Source organism: Carex rostrata, chromosome 17 (assembly GCF_964058835.1).
Source record: "Carex rostrata chromosome 17, lpCarRost1.2, whole genome shotgun sequence".
Classification (NCBI taxonomy): Eukaryota; Viridiplantae; Streptophyta; class Magnoliopsida; order Poales; family Cyperaceae; genus Carex; species Carex rostrata.
This window is the reverse complement of record NC_135934.1, coordinates 8,887,631-8,905,115: the sequence shown is the minus strand read 5'-3', so window position 1 is coordinate 8,905,115 and position 17,485 is coordinate 8,887,631. Positions and strand designations below refer to the sequence as shown.

At 40.6% G+C, this 17,485-nt stretch overlaps 4 protein-coding genes across 4 annotated transcripts; 1 reads left to right on the top strand and 3 right to left on the bottom strand.

The window, feature by feature from the left end:
* Positions 1–671: 671 nt before the first annotated feature.
* Positions 672–2,202, bottom strand: RPL4 (ribosomal protein L4). Its single transcript, XM_078318362.1, has 2 exons — positions 1,188–2,202; positions 672–856 (listed from the first exon to the last, which is right to left on the bottom strand). Exons 1-2 carry the CDS (start codon positions 2,032–2,034, stop codon positions 822–824), a joined length of 882 nt encoding a protein of 293 aa, XP_078174488.1. The 5' UTR covers positions 2,035–2,202; the 3' UTR covers positions 672–821.
* Positions 2,203–7,124: 4,922 nt separating this feature from the next.
* On the bottom strand, positions 7,125–10,142 carry PXN (Mitochondrial substrate carrier family protein). Its single transcript, XM_078318361.1, has 11 exons — positions 9,948–10,142; positions 9,679–9,756; positions 9,442–9,516; positions 9,202–9,332; positions 8,963–9,017; positions 8,751–8,864; positions 8,287–8,355; positions 8,083–8,190; positions 7,773–7,841; positions 7,626–7,680; positions 7,125–7,537 (listed from the first exon to the last, which is right to left on the bottom strand). The coding sequence occupies exons 1-11, from the start codon at positions 10,026–10,028 to the stop codon at positions 7,320–7,322; spliced, it is 1,053 nt and encodes a 350-aa protein (XP_078174487.1). The 5' UTR covers positions 10,029–10,142; the 3' UTR covers positions 7,125–7,319.
* A 1,187-nt stretch (positions 10,143–11,329) lies between these two features.
* JOSL (JOSEPHIN-like protein) lies at positions 11,330–12,220 on the top strand. The gene has a single exon (XM_078318408.1). The coding sequence runs from the start codon at positions 11,374–11,376 to the stop codon at positions 11,926–11,928; it is 555 nt and encodes a 184-aa protein (XP_078174534.1). The 5' UTR covers positions 11,330–11,373; the 3' UTR covers positions 11,929–12,220.
* A 512-nt stretch (positions 12,221–12,732) lies between these two features.
* LOC144568162 (sulfoquinovosyl transferase SQD2-like) lies at positions 12,733–16,732 on the bottom strand. The gene is made up of 11 exons (XM_078318407.1): positions 15,943–16,732; positions 15,550–15,616; positions 15,329–15,399; positions 15,026–15,143; positions 14,875–14,948; positions 14,465–14,520; positions 14,283–14,366; positions 14,088–14,175; positions 13,902–13,979; positions 13,723–13,779; positions 12,733–13,541 (listed from the first exon to the last, which is right to left on the bottom strand). Exons 1-11 carry the CDS (start codon positions 16,056–16,058, stop codon positions 13,094–13,096), a joined length of 1,257 nt encoding a protein of 418 aa, XP_078174533.1. The 5' UTR covers positions 16,059–16,732; the 3' UTR covers positions 12,733–13,093.
* Between the last annotated feature and the right edge of the window lie 753 nt (positions 16,733–17,485).

The window sequence follows — 17,485 nt, the reverse complement described above, 5'->3', positions numbered from 1 at the left end:
GGTTCAACTTAATTTTAATTCACAACTAACCAGAATATCTTATGTCATTTTAACTTGAAAATTTCAAACAACTTGTTCTATCACAACTTCACACCACAATCAAACATGGGCGTCAGCCGTCAGGAGCTATATTTCATTTTTTTTTTTTTTCTTATAGTAATGGACTAATGGTACTACTACTACACCTTACATTTTTTTATTATAATCAATTATTAATAGGAAAAAAATATAGCCAGCTAATTGAAGATTTTGTAGATCGCCGCTGATTCATGAAATGGGTATAATTGTTAATCACGGTGAATTCGCATCCTATGAGATATCTCATATGCTGCGTGACTTTTGGAAAATCTCAACCGTTCAAATACGTTCTGCATGCCCGAATCTCAAAGCTCAAATAATACTGACCCCTGCACTCTCTCCGAACAGGCACCAGACATGTCGGTCACGCAAAATATGAGATATCTCAGAGGATACGCACTCTGTGACAGTTGGGTGTTGATTGGAATGGGTAAAAGCCAGGATCTGGTGCAAAATCAGGGAGGGGGTGCGGTTTAAAAGAAGCATAAACCAGAATAGCTGGAGTGTATTACATATCATGATTCATGAACATAGCAAATTGTACAAAACTAATGATATTATGATAAGATAGTTTCAGCCAGAGCAGGGCATAATACTCAGTTTGCTATATATATATAGCCTGGAGAAGAACTTGCATTCTATAAATGATTCACAACCAAGTACAAAATTAATGAAAGAAAGATACCGCCAAAGTCCACAAAGAAACGAAATCAAGAATAAGAAGAAAAAGGCTGCAGTTCTGCCTATGAGGTGCCGTCACTGCTGCCTTCAGCGACTCCTGAAAGAAATCATATAGAAATAAAGATGATTAGACAAGTTTTCATAAGAGAGCTAATTGTGAAAAAATGAAGGAAAAGAAAATGAAATAGATGCCGGTGTACCCCAACATAATATTCTGATATAGTAATGTGAATAGCAATCGGATTTAATTAAAGTATTGTGGTATGCGAGTCTGAGACACAAGCAGAAGGTCTGGCTCGGCTACCTGCTATCTAACATTGGTTATGGTTGGTACAGTTGCATATCAAGCAAATGCTCGGCAGATAGCAACAATCAGCAGTACCATTAATTGTATCAACTATCAAGTGGGCAGGAAGTATAACATTTACCTGGAGCTGCTTCCTCCCCCTCCTCAGGAAGTGGTCCATCAGGGTCCTCAACATCTTCGTCATCACTGAGGTCATCCTGGCCGTACCGCTCATTGAGATAGTCTACGGCGGACCTGGTGAAGACGAGCTTGCGTGAGTCGAGGATGTCAAAGAGGTTGAGGGTGCGGGGAGTCAGCATCTTGAGGGTGCCGATGTTGCGGCCACTGAGCCACACATTACGCGGCAGCTCCGTAGCCAGGAGGAGGGCCTTCTCGCTGGGGTCAAGCCCCCACCGCTTCAGGGCAGTCACAAAGTCTCTGGTCTTCGGGCCATCCTCGAACTGCTGTTCAAAGTCCTCAATTACAAAGGCGTCTGCAGCGGAGGCCGCACTAGAGAGGGCAGTGGAGATGGCGAGGCGCTTCTCCTTGCGGTTGATCTTGATGGACCAGTCACGGGGCTTGGGGCCAAAGATGACACCACCACCGGGGCGAAGGGGGGTACGTTGGGACCCACGGCGAGCACGACCGGTCTTCTTCTGCCGGTAGGGCTTCTTGCCACCACCGCGGACCTCACCGCGGGTCAAAGTAGAGGCGGTGCCTCGGCGGCTGTTTTGCTGGTCGGTGATGATGGCACGGTGGACAACGGCGCGGGCAGTGGAGGGCGGGGCGGACCGCAGGTTGAGGGAGGCTGAGCCGACTCGCTCCCCCTCAAAGGACAGCACCGGCAGACTCGCCTGCTCCGCCCGGACGGATAGCAGAGCGGTGGATCTCTTGGACCGGAGCTGGGACTGGAATTGGAGTTGGAGTTGGAGGGAAGGGCGAGGGAGGAGGAGGAAGGACGAGTGAGAGAGCGACGCTGCCGCCGGCATTATTGGATGTTCCCTGTGCTCGTTGCCAACCCACAATTCGTCGTCGTCGGAGTGGTAGCAAGTAGTAACTAGTAAGAGCAGCGCGCGTTATCCTCTTCTTCCTTTATGCTAGTACGCTAGAGAGTTTGGAGTGTTATCCAATTCCAATCCACCCTTCCCTCGTTCCCCTGGAGGAGTAGAGGTCAGTGCCAATGGGCTCTGTTCGTTTTTCTTGGGCCAGGTGGAGGCCTGCACTACATTTGTGCATGGACCACCAGTCAATATAATATATAAAACAAGCAAAGGCCCAATGCCCATATATCAAATGCTTCGCTTGGGTCAAACGAGACCACAACGCCAAGGTAGCGAATACAAGACAAACACAAAAAACTGAAATAAGCTGACGGCACATAATGTCATGCATTCAAGCGCCAAATTCACCACTTTATTATCCGAAATTTTTAAATATACCATTATTCAAAAAATAATAAACCAAAACACCATTTTTCTGTGAAAATTATAAAAATGACATGACCGCATCCCCTAGAAGCGGCCACTGTTTTGGTGGCCGCATCTACAGAAATCGGCCACTATTTTGGGCCGCCTTTATGGGTTGCGGCCATGGTCGCTTCTAGGGGATGCGGCCACCCCTGCCCGCTTCTAGGGAATGCGGCCACCCCTCAAGCCTATAAATAGTGGCCGCTGGTTTCATTTTTGGTCACAATTCCATTTGGTTCTCAATCCCTTCGAATCAGGTAATTTTCTTCTTCTTTTCTAATTTCAATTTTTAGTTTAGATTAGGAATAAGAGTAGGAGTAGGTGTAGAATTAGGAGTAGGGTTTAGAATTTAGGGTTTAGATATGTACCAAACCTAGTTATTGACCAAAATAATTAGTTCTGGACCGAAATAATTAGTAATTGTCCAAAAAATTAGTTATTGACCAAAATAATTAGTTATGGATCGAAATAATTAGTCATTGACCAAAATAATTGTAAATTCTAATTAGTCGAGGTGCAGTCCCTATACCTACTCCTATTGAGATGTCACAGTACGTCGATGAAGCGTTGACATTTGTGGTGCCCGGTATCCGGTACCGCACTGATCGGGTGTCAGACTTTCTCTGGTACCCGAACACGGAGCACCGTATCTTCGAGGCTGCCACTGGGGTAAGTTTTATATTATTAATAAAATTATAATTTTATTGCAATTTATATTTATATGAATGCTCTGACATTTTTAAAAATTTAGGGACTAGATGCAGTTACGGTACGCCACAACAAGATGTGGCTTAAGTACCAGACGACCTATGTTGGGACATTGCGTGCCATGGGATTATATCAGCTATCCCAAATAGCCGAGGAGAATGTTGACGAGGGATTGTGCTCTGGCCTCATTGAGCGATGACGTCCCGAGACCCACTCATTCCATCTCCCCCACGGTGAAATGACAGTCACCCTACAGGATGTCAGCTGTCTGTGGGGCATAACTATTGTCGGGGATGTTAGTGTAATAATTTAGAAGTCAATAATACGATAATTTATCATAAGCTTTGTTCATGAATTGGATGTTTAATTATATATCATTTTGTTGCCTTGAGTATTATTGTATTATGGATCATTTCGAGTTCATGACTGGAATTGTGAAACTCCATAATTAAGATGATATATACTCTTAAGAAGTCACTAACCGAGGTAATTAGCAGGAACACTAATTAACCGTTACTAGTTTAGTATGTGGATTAAATGATGGTCAAGTTTTACAAACCATAGACAAGGAGTTGTCATTTTAATCACATAGATATATGTTCCAGGAACATGATATCTGACAGACCCCGAATGAAACATTATATGGAATTGTGTTCGTGTCATTAATGCTTTCATTCAGTGTTAAGTTCTAAAGTATGAGGTATTCATTCTTCCTACATAAGAGATGTATCTGTGACTGTTACCTAACGTTATCTGTAAAAAGTAGCTATAACGGTAGCTCTTCGGTATACATAACTTATGCTGAGGAAGTAATGGTTTACCAAAAGTACTATTGTCCCTCGTATTTTGTACGAGCTATAACATCACTAGGCCCATTGGTAGAGTTAGATTATCTGCATGCGGTATAATTACAAGAGTAATTATATTTGATAATCTGCTCAAGATCAATAAAAGATTAAGTTAGCAAGGATGACACACATCTACCTTGAAACTGATCTGATAGCTATGTGACAAAAGAACTGACACAAGTAAATTGTTTACTGGATCGTGATATTGTACTGTACAGCATCATCTGTGTAATTGGATGGTCATGATGCGTTTTTCCAGATGCCTCTACCAACATATCATATTGGGTCACACCATATAAGAGTTAATCGGAGAATCTTATTGTGGTTAATTATAAATTAGTTATGATCAATAGTAAGATGGTTATAATTAATTATACGTGTTATAATTAAATTATAAATGTCATATAAGATGACAAGCAAAAACAATGGTTAATTTATAAACGTAGACGGTACGTTGTATAAAAGTTACCGAAACAACAACCGCAAGAAATATAATTGTTCAGAATAATTATATGGATATTGATTTCGGCCAAGGTCATTTTTGTCTTTTCACATGTCATCCTTATCCGCATGACACGTCATCATCCTTATCCGCATGACACGTCATCATGACATGTCATCATCCTTATCCAGCTCGGTCTTATCCAACTGAGTAACCGAAAATTCGTGTTTATGGGTTTTTCGTCTTTTCCCCGTGAATAGTATTTTTGCAGAATTCCATGGTTTACGGTATTTCTGGCAAACGAAATAAACCGCTCTCTGGTTAGTCTTGATGGATAACCTATAGAGGCACCATACGTTTGGTGCTCCGAGGATAATCATTCCCGTGATGTAGCTCTACTCGCTCGGTCTGCATTCCAACTGTGATTTGGAAACAAGGTATAAATATGTTATATTAATCTATTTAATTGGTAAGTAGATTAAAGTTTTAGAAATCAATCATGGAGTAGATCTGTAAAATGATTAAATTGGGTTTTGATGCCAAAAGAATACTGAAGGTGGACCGCCTTGGAAAGTTTCCTGACATACCCCGTTTAATCCTTGGCTTAAGTTAGAAGTAAAATTTTTGTTTTACGTTCTTTCCGCAACTCAAGGCTAAACGAGTTTTGGTTACCCCGAAACCCAGCAGGGGAGCCTGTGACGGGCGTCGAGTATGGGGATTTCAGGTCCTTGTGCCAGGATTTGTTGGGGGTACCGCATGCACAGCTACTAGACAGCTCGGATTGCGAGTATCATTATCCTGGACGGGTCATGAGACAGTTCGAATTGCGCCAGACAGCTCCTCCCCCGATGCCAATTAGTGAGGACACCTGGCGACAGCTTCATTTTGCCAGGGAAATCTCTCCGGGCAGAGACTGGGGGCATTGGCACAGAGAATACGTCCAGCTGGCATCCGCTGCCGCCCCACCCATAGCTGAGGAGCACCGTCGCATGGATGTACCGCCAGTGTAAGAATCTTTTTTTTTCAATGTCTCTATTGAATCTTTATGATTGTAATATCTTACTTGTTTTTAAAAAAATACAGGCCTTACAAAGATTGGTATCAGGAGAATGGCGCGTACACGGTGTATTTAGAGGGGTGTATGACCGATAACCCTCTCGAGCGCGTACCGAGGTCGAGCGATCGGAGAGGACGGGTTCATGGTATCATTCCAGCCGGCGCACTGTTTGCATCTACGGTATGTTTACTTTAAAAAAATTGCAATATTTACATATGTACAACATTTATATATTGTTTTACTCTCATTTTTGCAGGCCTTATATTTGGTGAAGAGCTGCATCATAGCGGCGACAATGGCCACAGTGCGGGGTTGGAAGAGGCTTGGGAAAGTCATCCTCAAGCACAATGTACCTGCGGTGTGCCAATGTGGGTACAAGACGCGCCTCGACTCTCTCCTGAGATGTGCAGGATTGTCTGGATGTGATGCCATTGATGACATATCGAATGAGCCAAATATCTACGTCCAGTACGCTGGTGACGAGTCTATTTGGGCTTCAGTCAGGGATGCGGAGACTGTCGGTCACGCGTTTGACAGAGGTGCTGAGACGTTGCGCCAGCGCGCCGCAGAGCATACCGTCCCTACTCAGGCCTTCTCTACTCAGCCCACGCAGACGCATGTATGTTTTTTAAAAATATACAACTTGTGCATTTTTTTTTTAAATGCTGGCACCTCCACGCAGTATCCTCCCATCTCCATGGAGGATCTTATCATGAGATGTGCCTACGGTTTATTCCCGCCTACCGAGACTGGAAAGACAGTAGCATTCGGTCCAGCAGTCGACCGACATTGAGATTTAGGATGCTCAGGTAGAGGATGCTCAGGCAGAGGACCAGCAGTCGCTCGATAACTCAAATGATTCTATGGATGATCATACACCGATTGTAGTTTTGATTTGGAGTATGAGGACCAGCAGGTAAGCCGTTCACTCCTTCTGACTATTAGGTTGTAGTATTCATTTTTTTTTTCTATAGTGATGTCAGATACTGTGATTTGTTATATCAAGATGCTTATTTTGTCAGATACAGTTTATTTATCGTACTATTCCGCTTTTATCTTTTATCATTTTGGCATCACATTAAAATTTAAACGTAACAACATCTTAATTTCTTTCGACAAAAGTAAAATATTTTCAAAATAAGAAACAAAAAAACAATCACAACTATTTTAAAAAAAAAACAAAAAACAACAAATAAATCAAAACCAAAAACACAATAAATCAAAACAAAAACAAAATAAATAAAAAATACATTCTGAAAAAAAATAATAATTAGGTGACCGCAGCCCCTAGAAGCGGCCATAGCCGCATTCCGTAGAAGCGGCCATAGCCGCATTCCGTAGAAGCGGCCCAAAATTCTACCCGCTTTTCCTAGATGCGGCCACTTAAAAGGTAGCCGCTTCTAGGGGATGCGGCCATGTCATTTTTATAATTTTCAAAAAAAAATGGTGTTTTAGTTTATTATTTTTTGAATAATGATATATTTAAAAATTTCGGCTTTATTACACCTTGGCATTCATTCCTGCCCTAAACTAAATACAACTTCCGTAACATTTATAAATTCCAACCATCTCATCTATTCCTGTGATGATTTCTTACAAACAATGCCCGTTGTGCCAATTGCAAGCACCTTATACGTGCATATAAAAAAAACAAACAAAATAAAAGATGAAGGCAAAAAAAAATTGCAGATGGCCTTCGCTTGTCATTCTCCAATATATAACTCTCGTTTTATTCCTTCAAAGTCTTTATTTATTATCTAGAGAGACGAGATGGCGTGGGTTTTGAAGGCCGGACAAGGCCGAGGCTGAGGCCCCCAGTGACAACTAAGTGGGCTGCCTTGACAAGCTCCTCTTTCACCATGAAGAGCACAGCGGCTGAAAACACACTCTGCACTATTTTTGTGCTCATTCCTTTGTACAGCACCCATGCACCTTCGTACTTTATCATCTTTCTTATTGCATCTAACGTGCCTGCATAGTGGTGTGGATACATACCCTCCAAATTACTTGCTTGACAACACAACAAAACAATATTTAACTTTGTTCTGACAAACAGTACCTTTGTATTGCCTTTGCTTGTCATTCTCCACCTTTGGTCTTACCTGAAGCCTAGCCTGCCGAACACCAATAATTCATCCTTAGTTTCAAGCATGTCTCTGTACAAGAGTTAAAAGACAAAAAGAAAGATATGACCATTGGTAGGTACCTTCACGACCAAAAAGGGGTAAGTGGCAATAGTTGCACCGAGCTTAGCAAGAGCTCCTAGAAAAAAAATCTGAAATACAAAATTTCAAATATTAAAGAACAAGTCTATGATGCTGAATTACAATTCCAAAAGCAACATCTATAAAGACCTTTAAAGAATACAACCTATGATTCACTGAATTATCCCCATATACATGCAATTTCAGCGCTATAGATTCAAACTTTTAATTAGTGCAAATTCCAAAGTCCTTAATGGAAAACATTACATTAGGATTAATATTCAACACACATGTATATATCATATTATTTACCTCAAGAGCGCTTAAACCATCAGCACCTTTCAAGTTGGTAGCCCGCTTCTTTTTCAAATTTTTTAGTAGCGTCTCATACAGCATAAACTGAATTGCAGGGTTACTTACCTACATAAGAGATGACTGACTATAAATAAAACAAAGGCTAAAAGATAACAGCCAGGGAAAAATCCAAACAAGAAATAAGAAACTGAGATAACTTACCATAATAAGTGTAGGCACTACGCCCTTCCAAAAACCCAAAAAACCTGCTTCGTTGTAAAGTTCATGTACCTGCAGCACTCAATAAAGCATTAACATCAGCCCATAAGAACAGAAACCAATTACTACAATGCAAAGTCCATCAATATTGACTTCTCTACGCAGAAACTATGGCATCGATTAACTGTCCTATGATATACCTACTCAATATATTAGATTCATATAACACAAAAAGGCAAGAACCAACAATAGTACATGAGATAAAAAGTAAAATTTTATTTAGGAAAAACAGCTTCACAGATGCCTATGAATATACACAGACCACACAACTCGATCCCGATCCAGTCACAGCCATAGCATGAGAGACTTATAATGTCATAATGACAATGGTATTATTCAAACATGATCTTCTGAGTTTAGAAGGAACTACAAGCTATATATTGTATATTTTAGGGTGCTGTACATACCACTTGGCTGGTTTTGCAAGGAGAATTTTCGACAAGGGCAGGTTGTGGGACTTGATGCAGGACAGCAGGCAAACCATCAACAGCTGTCGTTTCTTTCCTTGTCTTTTTATGAGTCTAAGGGGCAAAATCATCCAAGCATCAGATTAGTAAAGCATTTTGATTTTGTATTATTACACTTTTGACTTTCCCCTCTAGGAATAATTAATTTGTACCTGCATCCGAGCGACAACAACCCAGATTGGATTAGTTAGCAGAACATTTACACATCTGCAAACATAGGAGAATTAACAAGAGAGTATAAGCATCATAAAACATCACAAACACAGAACATCTACTTAAAACATGAATTAATTGGGTTTTTGTCATGTAGGATTGACTGGAGAAAGATATTTCTTGACCATGGAAAACAGACATGGTGTGGTAGAAAGAATGGAGAAAGAGAATGCATCACCCGGCAAGTGCAGCAACAAGAAGAGACTCGAGAATTCCAACAGATCCATCGCCAGTTCCTTTCTTGAAACGAGCGAGCGCTGCTGATTCTGCTCGGTCCCTAAATATCTGGTAGAAATAATAATATACACCCTGCATGCATCCAAGAAAAGACCAAAAGGCATATGATTGTAACAAATTTGACATGAAAATAATTAACAAAAAAAAAGGAGATGAGAGCGAATAAGGGTAAAAAGCATACCTGGGAAGCGGCGGTGCCAACAAGAGAAGGCGTGAGGCCACCGTAGAGGCGCTCCCATCCCTCATTCTTCACGACCTGTTGTTTTGTTTTGGTTTGGTTTACTTAGGAAAGGTTTACAAGTATTGGTAATTGCTAATGCTATACTAAAAGTAAGCCGATCAATTGATCAATCAATCTAACAAATTAATTAAATATTAATTAGAGAGGAAGGAGGAGGAGAAAAGACGGACACCGTACCAGGTACATCTGGCGAAGAGTGCCATCAGTGCGAGTGCACTTGAAGGGATCGCGCTCCGTCTGCTGACGTGTGTTCACCTGCAAAGAAGAAGAAGAATAAGAGATGATGATCGAGGAGGCTTCTGTAGTGCCGTGTCGTGTAGGATCAACCTAACCTACCTACCTACTCAATTGACTTGTTTCACATTTAACTTCTTCTTTTTTTCTTTTGAATTAGTAAAAAGAGATGAGAAAGAGGGAAAGAAGGGAGAAAGGGAGTAATTACGTACGGTTTGCAGCGGGTAGGTCAGGAGCTGAGCTATGATGCCGCCTCCGGCGCCAGCCAGGCCGTTGATCAGCGCATCTGACATATCTTCTCTTCTCTTTCTATCGTTTCTTTGCCTTGATCCCCTCCCTCTCCCTTTTTCCTTTTCTCTCTCGATCTCCGTCTCACACGCGAACAAAAATGTATTAATTTATTATTTAACTCATTAAATGCTAGAACAAAAGAAAAGAAATAACAGAAAAGATGGCGATGCAAGCAGAATTTTTTTATTTTAGAAAGTAATAAATATTTTTTAATTAATAAAAAAGATGACGAAAAATTTATATGACGTAGAAAGAATCATAGAGTCCGTATCCCCCAGTTACCGCTCTTTTCACGTGACACGAATCTCAAAGCAGACACCATACAGTTCCAACTGACTGCAGATTGAGTTTGGCCTAGCTGGAATTAATCTGAGTCGTCCATTATTTTTAATTGTACCTCAGGTACCGGGGGAACATTTGACTCAAAATCATACATGTTCGGTTCTTTTTTCTTAAAATTCCGGTAGCTATTGAGTACGTATCTCTGAGATATCTCATATTATCTTCATATTTTGCGTGACCGACGTATCCGCAGAGGATGCGAATTCGCAGCTGTCCAGGAGATCAGGATATACATATTCAGTCCTTTATTAAAAATTTGGAACCAATACGATTTCATCCTTCCGCAAAATATATTACAAACAACCTCCTTTCTTTCTTTTTTCTTTTTTTTTTCATTTTTTTCCTTTTCTCCGATCTCTCTTCTCATTTTCTTTGAGGGAGATTTAAAGTTTTGTATCCTCTACAATTTGTTGTCTTCTAGTTCTATGATATTATTACAAAAAATTGGTCCTCTTTACGGTTTTATAAAAAATATTTATTAATTTTCTAAAACTAAAAAAATTGAAAGTGAGTGATTTCTTATGAGAGAAGAGGACTGCCATTGTCAAGACTCAAGAGAGTAAAAGTTGTTGGGCACTTGGGCTGGTGTACAAATACAAATAACACTCAATACAAAAGAAATATATTGTTTTCAGTGAAAAAAAAAACGCTCAATACAAGACGTGTTGCTTTCTTTTTATTAATTTAATATTTTAATATATCAATCATCTATTATTTTTATTTTATTTATTTAATACGAAGAGAGACGAGCCGAGGAAAATTCAATCCTCTGAGATATCTCAACTTTTGCGTGTTTTTATGAAAAATCTCAACCGTTCAAATATGTTCTACACGAATCTCAAAGCACAAATAATACTCCCCCCGTGCAATCGCTGAATAGGCACCGGACACGTCGGTCACGCAAAAATTGAGATATCTCAGAGGATACGCCCTCAGCCGCGGAGAGGTCTCCTCAAAAAAAAAAAAAACGGGGGGAGGTGGAAGGAGAAGAGGAATAGAATTGTAATGTCAGAGTCGGATGCGGATGGTAGTTTGGTGTACCACGAGAGGCAGAGATTGCAGCTGTGCCTGTTGCACGCACTGAATAATCTGTTCCAGCAAAAGGATGCCTTCACCCGACCTCGACTCAACGCCCTCGCAGAGCACCTCTTCTTGGAGGATCCACAAAGGAAGAGACAGATTATGCCCTCCCTATTCACGCCCCACCACAACGTTCTCAGCGGCAACTACGACGTCAACGTCCTCTTGGCCGCCCTCGACGGCCCCCCAAAGAAAAAGGTGCTCTGGCACGACCGCCGCACCCCAGCCGCCACCATCGACCTGGCCTCCCCTGATCTCATGGGCATCATGCTCAATACCACCATCTCCCGCCTCAGGGGGTTCTGGACCTCCAGGCACTGGCTCACCTTGAAGAACATACGTGGTGTCTGGTACAACTTGGACAGCCACCTCTCTGCTCCCCAGCCCTTTCCCAATCAACAGAGCGTCATCTCTTTCCTCGATGACGCCGTTGCTCAAGGAGGAGAGATATTTCTCGTTTTCAATCAGGAGGAGGATTGAAGATATTTCTCTAGAGATACTTGTTCGGACAGGGGCTATGGAGGATGACAGTAAAAAAAAAAAAAAAACATGTGCTGCAGATTATGTCAAAGGGGGTGCAGGAATCGCAATTGCCTCTGCAACTGGAAGGGCCTGTACCAGTTATTTGCTGCTTTGAATATTTCTCATTAAATTTTCTCTATCTGGGATGCTTGTGATAAGTGTAATCCATACCTTGGGTAATTGCTGCTTTTTCTTTAGAGAGAATACAAGTACTTTGGTACCGGTACCTGTGAATGACTTTTCTGTTTCATTGCTTTTTCCCTTTTTCTGCTGACAAGCAAGCTGATATTCAGATATTGGGTTCTTTTTTTCATCAAAAAAAAAAAAAATTGGGTTCCTTTTTTTATTAGTACTTTGCTGCGGTTGACTAGTGTTTGGACATAACATGGCTTTTCCTTCGTTCATAATGAAAGCAGGCGGCTCTTGAGCTGATTATTACAAAACAAAAGATTAATGAAAGAAAGATTGATGGTCCTACTATTTAACCCAATCAAATCAACAGTCGGACAATGAGGTTAAAAAAAAAACCGCCCCCAAAATAACAAGCTTAACGGTACAGACATCAAATGGATCTTTCCATCAATAGGAGGGCACTAAATTTCATAGGCTAGAATCTTTCAACAAATTTGTTGTCTACAAGCTGTTAAAGTCCTGAGAAATAAAAGGCAAAACAAATTACAATAACAACTTCATTCACTTCATCCAAGTAAAACTAAGTACATAGGAAACTTCATCGTAAGCACACAATAAAAAGAATGCATGGAGAGGCAACACACATGAAAGATTATTTCATCAGGAAAACAGAAAAGCAAATAGCTGTGCCATTACAATAATTAAGCTTACACTGCGCCATTAATACCTAATAAACTTTCTGACACTATTATCCCTAATGTACAGCAATGTAGAGAAAAAAACAGCCAAAAGCCCGTGCAAACTTTATGGAGAATATATGCATGCGCACGAAGCCAGGTCATCGAAACACTCTCCCATCCAAACTACAGAGGATGGACATACAATATATTCATATGGTTTCTGTTTTTTTTTTTCTTTGCCATTCGCAAACCCTAGACTAGAAAATAACGCAGGGCAGCAGAAAGAGCGAGCGTGGAGAGGTGAGAGAGAGCTAAGACCTAGCGGCTGAGGGCCCCCTGCTGCGCCTCCAGTAGGAGACAGCAGTGCTGTAGTGTTCGTTGCGGATCTTCTTGGAGGCAGCTCTCCAGTCATACTTCTCGGTGTCCTCCCTGGCAGCGTGGCCCATAGCCTCCCGGAGGTCAGGCTCAGAAAGGAGACGCTTGACCTTGGCCAGGCAGTCGTCCAGGTCCCCTGGAGAGAAAAGGAAGCCCGTCCTGCCCTCCTCATCAGCCGGGATGATGTCTGGGATGCCCCCTGCCCGCGCTGCCACCACCGGTACTGCCGACGACATCGACTCCAACACCACCTGCCCCAGTGTCTCCGACTCTGATGGCATCACGAACATATCCGCGCTAGCATATGCCCGTGACAGCTCCTCTCCTGACAACATCCCTGTGAACACGGCCGGCATTCCCTTGAACAACTTTTCCAGCTCTTGTCTGCTCTCACCGCACGCACACACACACGCACAAAAAAAAAAAAAAATTAATACATCAGTTCCTCTCTTTCTCTCTCTTCACATGCATGCAGCCTTTATAGGCCACCTTAATTTAAATATTTCTTAATTAAGAGCCCCTTTTGACAAACAAATTCTCAAAGCATGCATGTGGAATAGCATACCTGTAGGGTCCATCTCCAACGAAAGCGATTCTAACTCCTGGCAGCCTTTCCATGACCCTGAGTAATTTAAGCAATCATTATAACAGCTTAAAGATACCACAATTCTTAATTTTGGATATCATCACAAAGTCCCAAATAGATCCATGACAATTTCTTAGAACAAAAAAGCAAATAACCACCTCTTGAGAAAATCCAAGTTCTTCTCGAGACCAATGCGTCCCACATGAATCACCAATGGCTTTTCTGGCTCACCCTCACTACAAATATAATAAAAAGTTGATACCCAACAATCACAACTGAAACACCAACATATTTATCGACTGTACTGATATTTATAGAGAGATAGATAGCCAAGGACAATTTACGTTAGCTTGACACGCATCTCATGGCTACGGTATTGGGGATGGAAGCTGTCAGAGTCAACACCCTTGTTCCACAGCCTTATTCTGCTAGCTGGAAATGCAAAAGGTACAATAAGTTCAAAATAAAAACATAATTATTATAGTAAAAAGAAGAGGTTAGCATAAACAATCATATAAGACTTAAAGTAGTCCACATACATGATAAAACTTTGGCTGTTTCAAAATCCTTCGCAATGGCAATAGATGGCACCAGTGTAAGATCGGCTGACCTATGGAGAAACCCTTTCATATGAGCAAGAAAATGATAAAGATTAGTAACAGTCTTGGATATTGAGCGGTAGTGAGCTAAAAAATAGGAGGTAAAAACAAGAGATAAGTACCAATAAGCTGCCACATAGGTTCCACTAACCAATTGAAGGTGTATCTGGGAATATATCTGCCCAACAAAAATGTGAAAGGATTCAATAAACCTCAGCAAAAGATGTAGCAATTAACAAAAAAGGATCACTGGTATGTATTAATTCTAGTTTGAGACAATATTGGTCAGAGATCTGATAAACCACTCTAGACTGACTTCCATTTTGTTTTATTGTGCATAAAAAAATGTTATACCAATGGAATAAATATAAACCAATAATCATTTGGTGCATTTATGATATATAAACCAATATATGTATTGTGGCATGATGCTGTTAAAGTTCTGTTAGCTATACAAGAGATGAAGCTATATCTATATGCACAGGATTGGATTAAAAAAATGAAAGCCCGGGCAGTTGGATTAGGAACTTACGCTGGAAGATGAGTGTGATAGGACATCACCATAGGAAGAGAAAGCATTTTAGCAATTGCAAGAGCACCAAATATCTAAAAAAATATATATATATATAAAGAGCAAAAACTGAGAAAGAGTGTGTAGTAAAATCTGTTAGGACAGTAAGTACCATAATGCCTGGTGAGGTGGCATGGATAATGTCAGGCTTAAACTTGGCAACCTCTTGAAAGATTCTTGGGCTGAGAGCCAATGAGAGCGGAACGTTTTGGTACATCGGGCATGGAAAACTGAATTAAAAAAGAAGCAGCACTGTCCATCAGTGAGCATAGCATAAATGTTAAATATCATCGTGCTATTTAATTTGGCCAACACAATTTTAAAGAGAAATCAGAAGGAAATGAACAACATACATGAGCGAAAAGAAAGACATATTTTTGTTATGATAAGGGGCAATTGAAATTGATTGGCTTACCTCCAAGAACCAATGACTTTGGCTCCGTAGAAATCCTTGGGCACTCCCTCGTGGGTCGTCACTACAAGGACCTGACAGGGTAAGATGATAAATTTAATTATAACAATCAGTCAATGGATCAATCTACTAAAATTGAAATTGAGATTCTCCAATGGATCATTCTGGCATCTCATCGCATCGCATCATATCAACAGGAGATAAAAGGAAGGAAGCTCATGTACCTCGTCCCCCATTTCACGCAGATGCTTGATGAAATTCTGAAAGCGGTTCTTGTACCCAGAGATGTATCTGCAACAACACAAAACGTAGTTTAGAATCAGGGTTGAATGAAGTGAACTGACAAATCTGAAGCATAGAAGTGACTGAATTGATTTGTCTAAGGAGTAAGGATGGACAGAGATTGAACGAGTAATGCGTTCAATGTGAAAGGGAAGGATAATTAGAATGAAGAGGTTTATTGTGTTTCTTGATCTGAAAGATGAAATCTAGCGTTGACTAGGAGATAGAAGCTTCAGCGAACAACAAATAGGGAAATAGGGAAGAAAAAATGGATTCATTAAATTATCTATAAAATAAAGGGAAATGTTGAGAGAAAGGTAGAGAAGAGAACGAACGCGAAAGGGGAAGGCTCGACGAAGAGCGCAATGCGGCGGGGAACGTCAGCCCAGTCGGCGGAGTCGTGGTGCAGCAGCGGAGGCGCCTCCATGTCATTCGCATCCTCCATCGTCATATTTCCTTTTTCCTTACTCGCGATCAAATCGAATCAAATCAATAGGTACGAATTCTGCTGTTTTCTTCGTGGATCAATCGACCGATCGAAAGGCAGGCAAACAGGAAGGCACGCAGGGCAGACAGTAACGATAAATAAATATAAAAATTAAATTAAATGTAATAATAAGAGTTAGGGGCTGCCAGTGGGGGCTGCTGGGGGAGAGAGAAGCCGTCGGGTCAGAACCCAACGCAACGAGAGATCTTTTGTTTTATAATCTCTCTAACAATTGTCTTTCTTTTGCGTGGGAAGGGAACCGGGAGGACCTCGGGAGGGAGAGGAAACGAGACTCGCTCTCTCTCTTCTCTCTCTTCTCTCTCTTTGTCTCTGGTATGATTAATAGTTTTAATATTTTGGTATTATATGTTTTGATTGATTGATTGGAAGGAAAACTAAAACTAAACTCAAGAGAGAGAGTCAGGGGAAGGGTGGGATGGTGGCGTTGGAATCTCAATTTAACAAGCTGAGGCTTAAGATTGAGGTTGAGAGTTGAGGAGGTGTTTGGATGGAATCGTATATTCCCAGCATAGCATTCGAATTTTCGATGGGAATAACTTTCCGGCATATGCTTTTCCACTTCTCAGCTGTCCATTGGATTCGGATGGAATAAACCAATAATTCTCTCTCTTTCCAAGGACCAGCGCAAATGGAAAATCCAACTTGACCACCCCCAATTTTGATTCGCAATCCATCGTCCATTTTTTTTGCTGCCTCAGTCCCGGCCTTCTATTTTTTTTTTTTTTTTATTGCTTTGCATTTTCATCTCGTGTACAGTTTGTATGACTAGATCGCGAAACTGGGGATGCGAACTAGCTCGTTTCTGCTCGTATTTTTTTACTAAATGGAGTTTTTTAAAAGCGTTATAATTTATGACGATAAGATATTAAATATGTATGCATCCTTAATATTATTATACTTAAATAAGAATTATTGCTTAATATTTTTAGCAAAAGATATAGAAATCTTGGGTGGCTACATCTTAAAATACGACGATTTATACATGAGTTTGAATGTTAAGTATGAATGACACTTCATACATGGTCTTTATTTTTTTATAATAGTTTAATCAAATAACAGAGAGACAAAATACATGCGTATTGTACTTGTACACAATCATTCAATTAACATGAAAAAAATATTAATGAAAAAAATCAATCTTTAATCTAGTGGCAAAGGCACATATATCTTATATAAGAAGTTATGAATTTAAAACTTGAGACAGAGAAAATTCTTTACAATAAATATTGAAATTAAAAATGTTGCGCTACTTAACTCTCATCGCTCATTTAGGACCTGTTCAGTGGACGGAGGCAAAAAAAATGGAAATGAGATTGCAAAATTTTAAAACTGTTTTTTACTACAGCCGAACATGACCTTGAAAAAACATA

Coding starts and splice junctions, on each gene's coding strand:
- RPL4 (XM_078318362.1), bottom strand. CDS start 2,034: ATGCCGGCGGCAGCGTCGCTCTCTCACTCGTCCTTCCTCCTCCTCCCT. Junction 857..1,187: donor GGGGGAGGAAGCAGCTCCAG/GTAAATGTTATA, acceptor GATTTCTTTCAG/GAGTCGCTGAAGGCAGCAGT.
- JOSL (XM_078318408.1), top strand. CDS start 11,374: ATGTCAGAGTCGGATGCGGATGGTAGTTTGGTGTACCACGAGAGGCAG.
- LOC144568162 (XM_078318407.1), bottom strand. CDS start 16,058: ATGACGATGGAGGATGCGAATGACATGGAGGCGCCTCCGCTGCTGCAC. Junction 15,400..15,549: donor TGCGTGAAATGGGGGACGAG/GTACATGAGCTT, acceptor TTACCCTGTCAG/GTCCTTGTAGTGACGACCCA. Junction 14,521..14,874: donor TATCACACTCATCTTCCAGC/GTAAGTTCCTAA, acceptor TTTGTTGGGCAG/ATATATTCCCAGATACACCT.
- PXN (XM_078318361.1), bottom strand. CDS start 10,028: ATGTCAGATGCGCTGATCAACGGCCTGGCTGGCGCCGGAGGCGGCATC. Junction 9,757..9,947: donor TGACCTACCCGCTGCAAACC/GTACGTAATTAC, acceptor TCTTCTTTGCAG/GTGAACACACGTCAGCAGAC. Junction 7,842..8,082: donor ATGGTTTAAGCGCTCTTGAG/GTAAATAATATG, acceptor TTTGTATTTCAG/ATTTTTTTTCTAGGAGCTCT.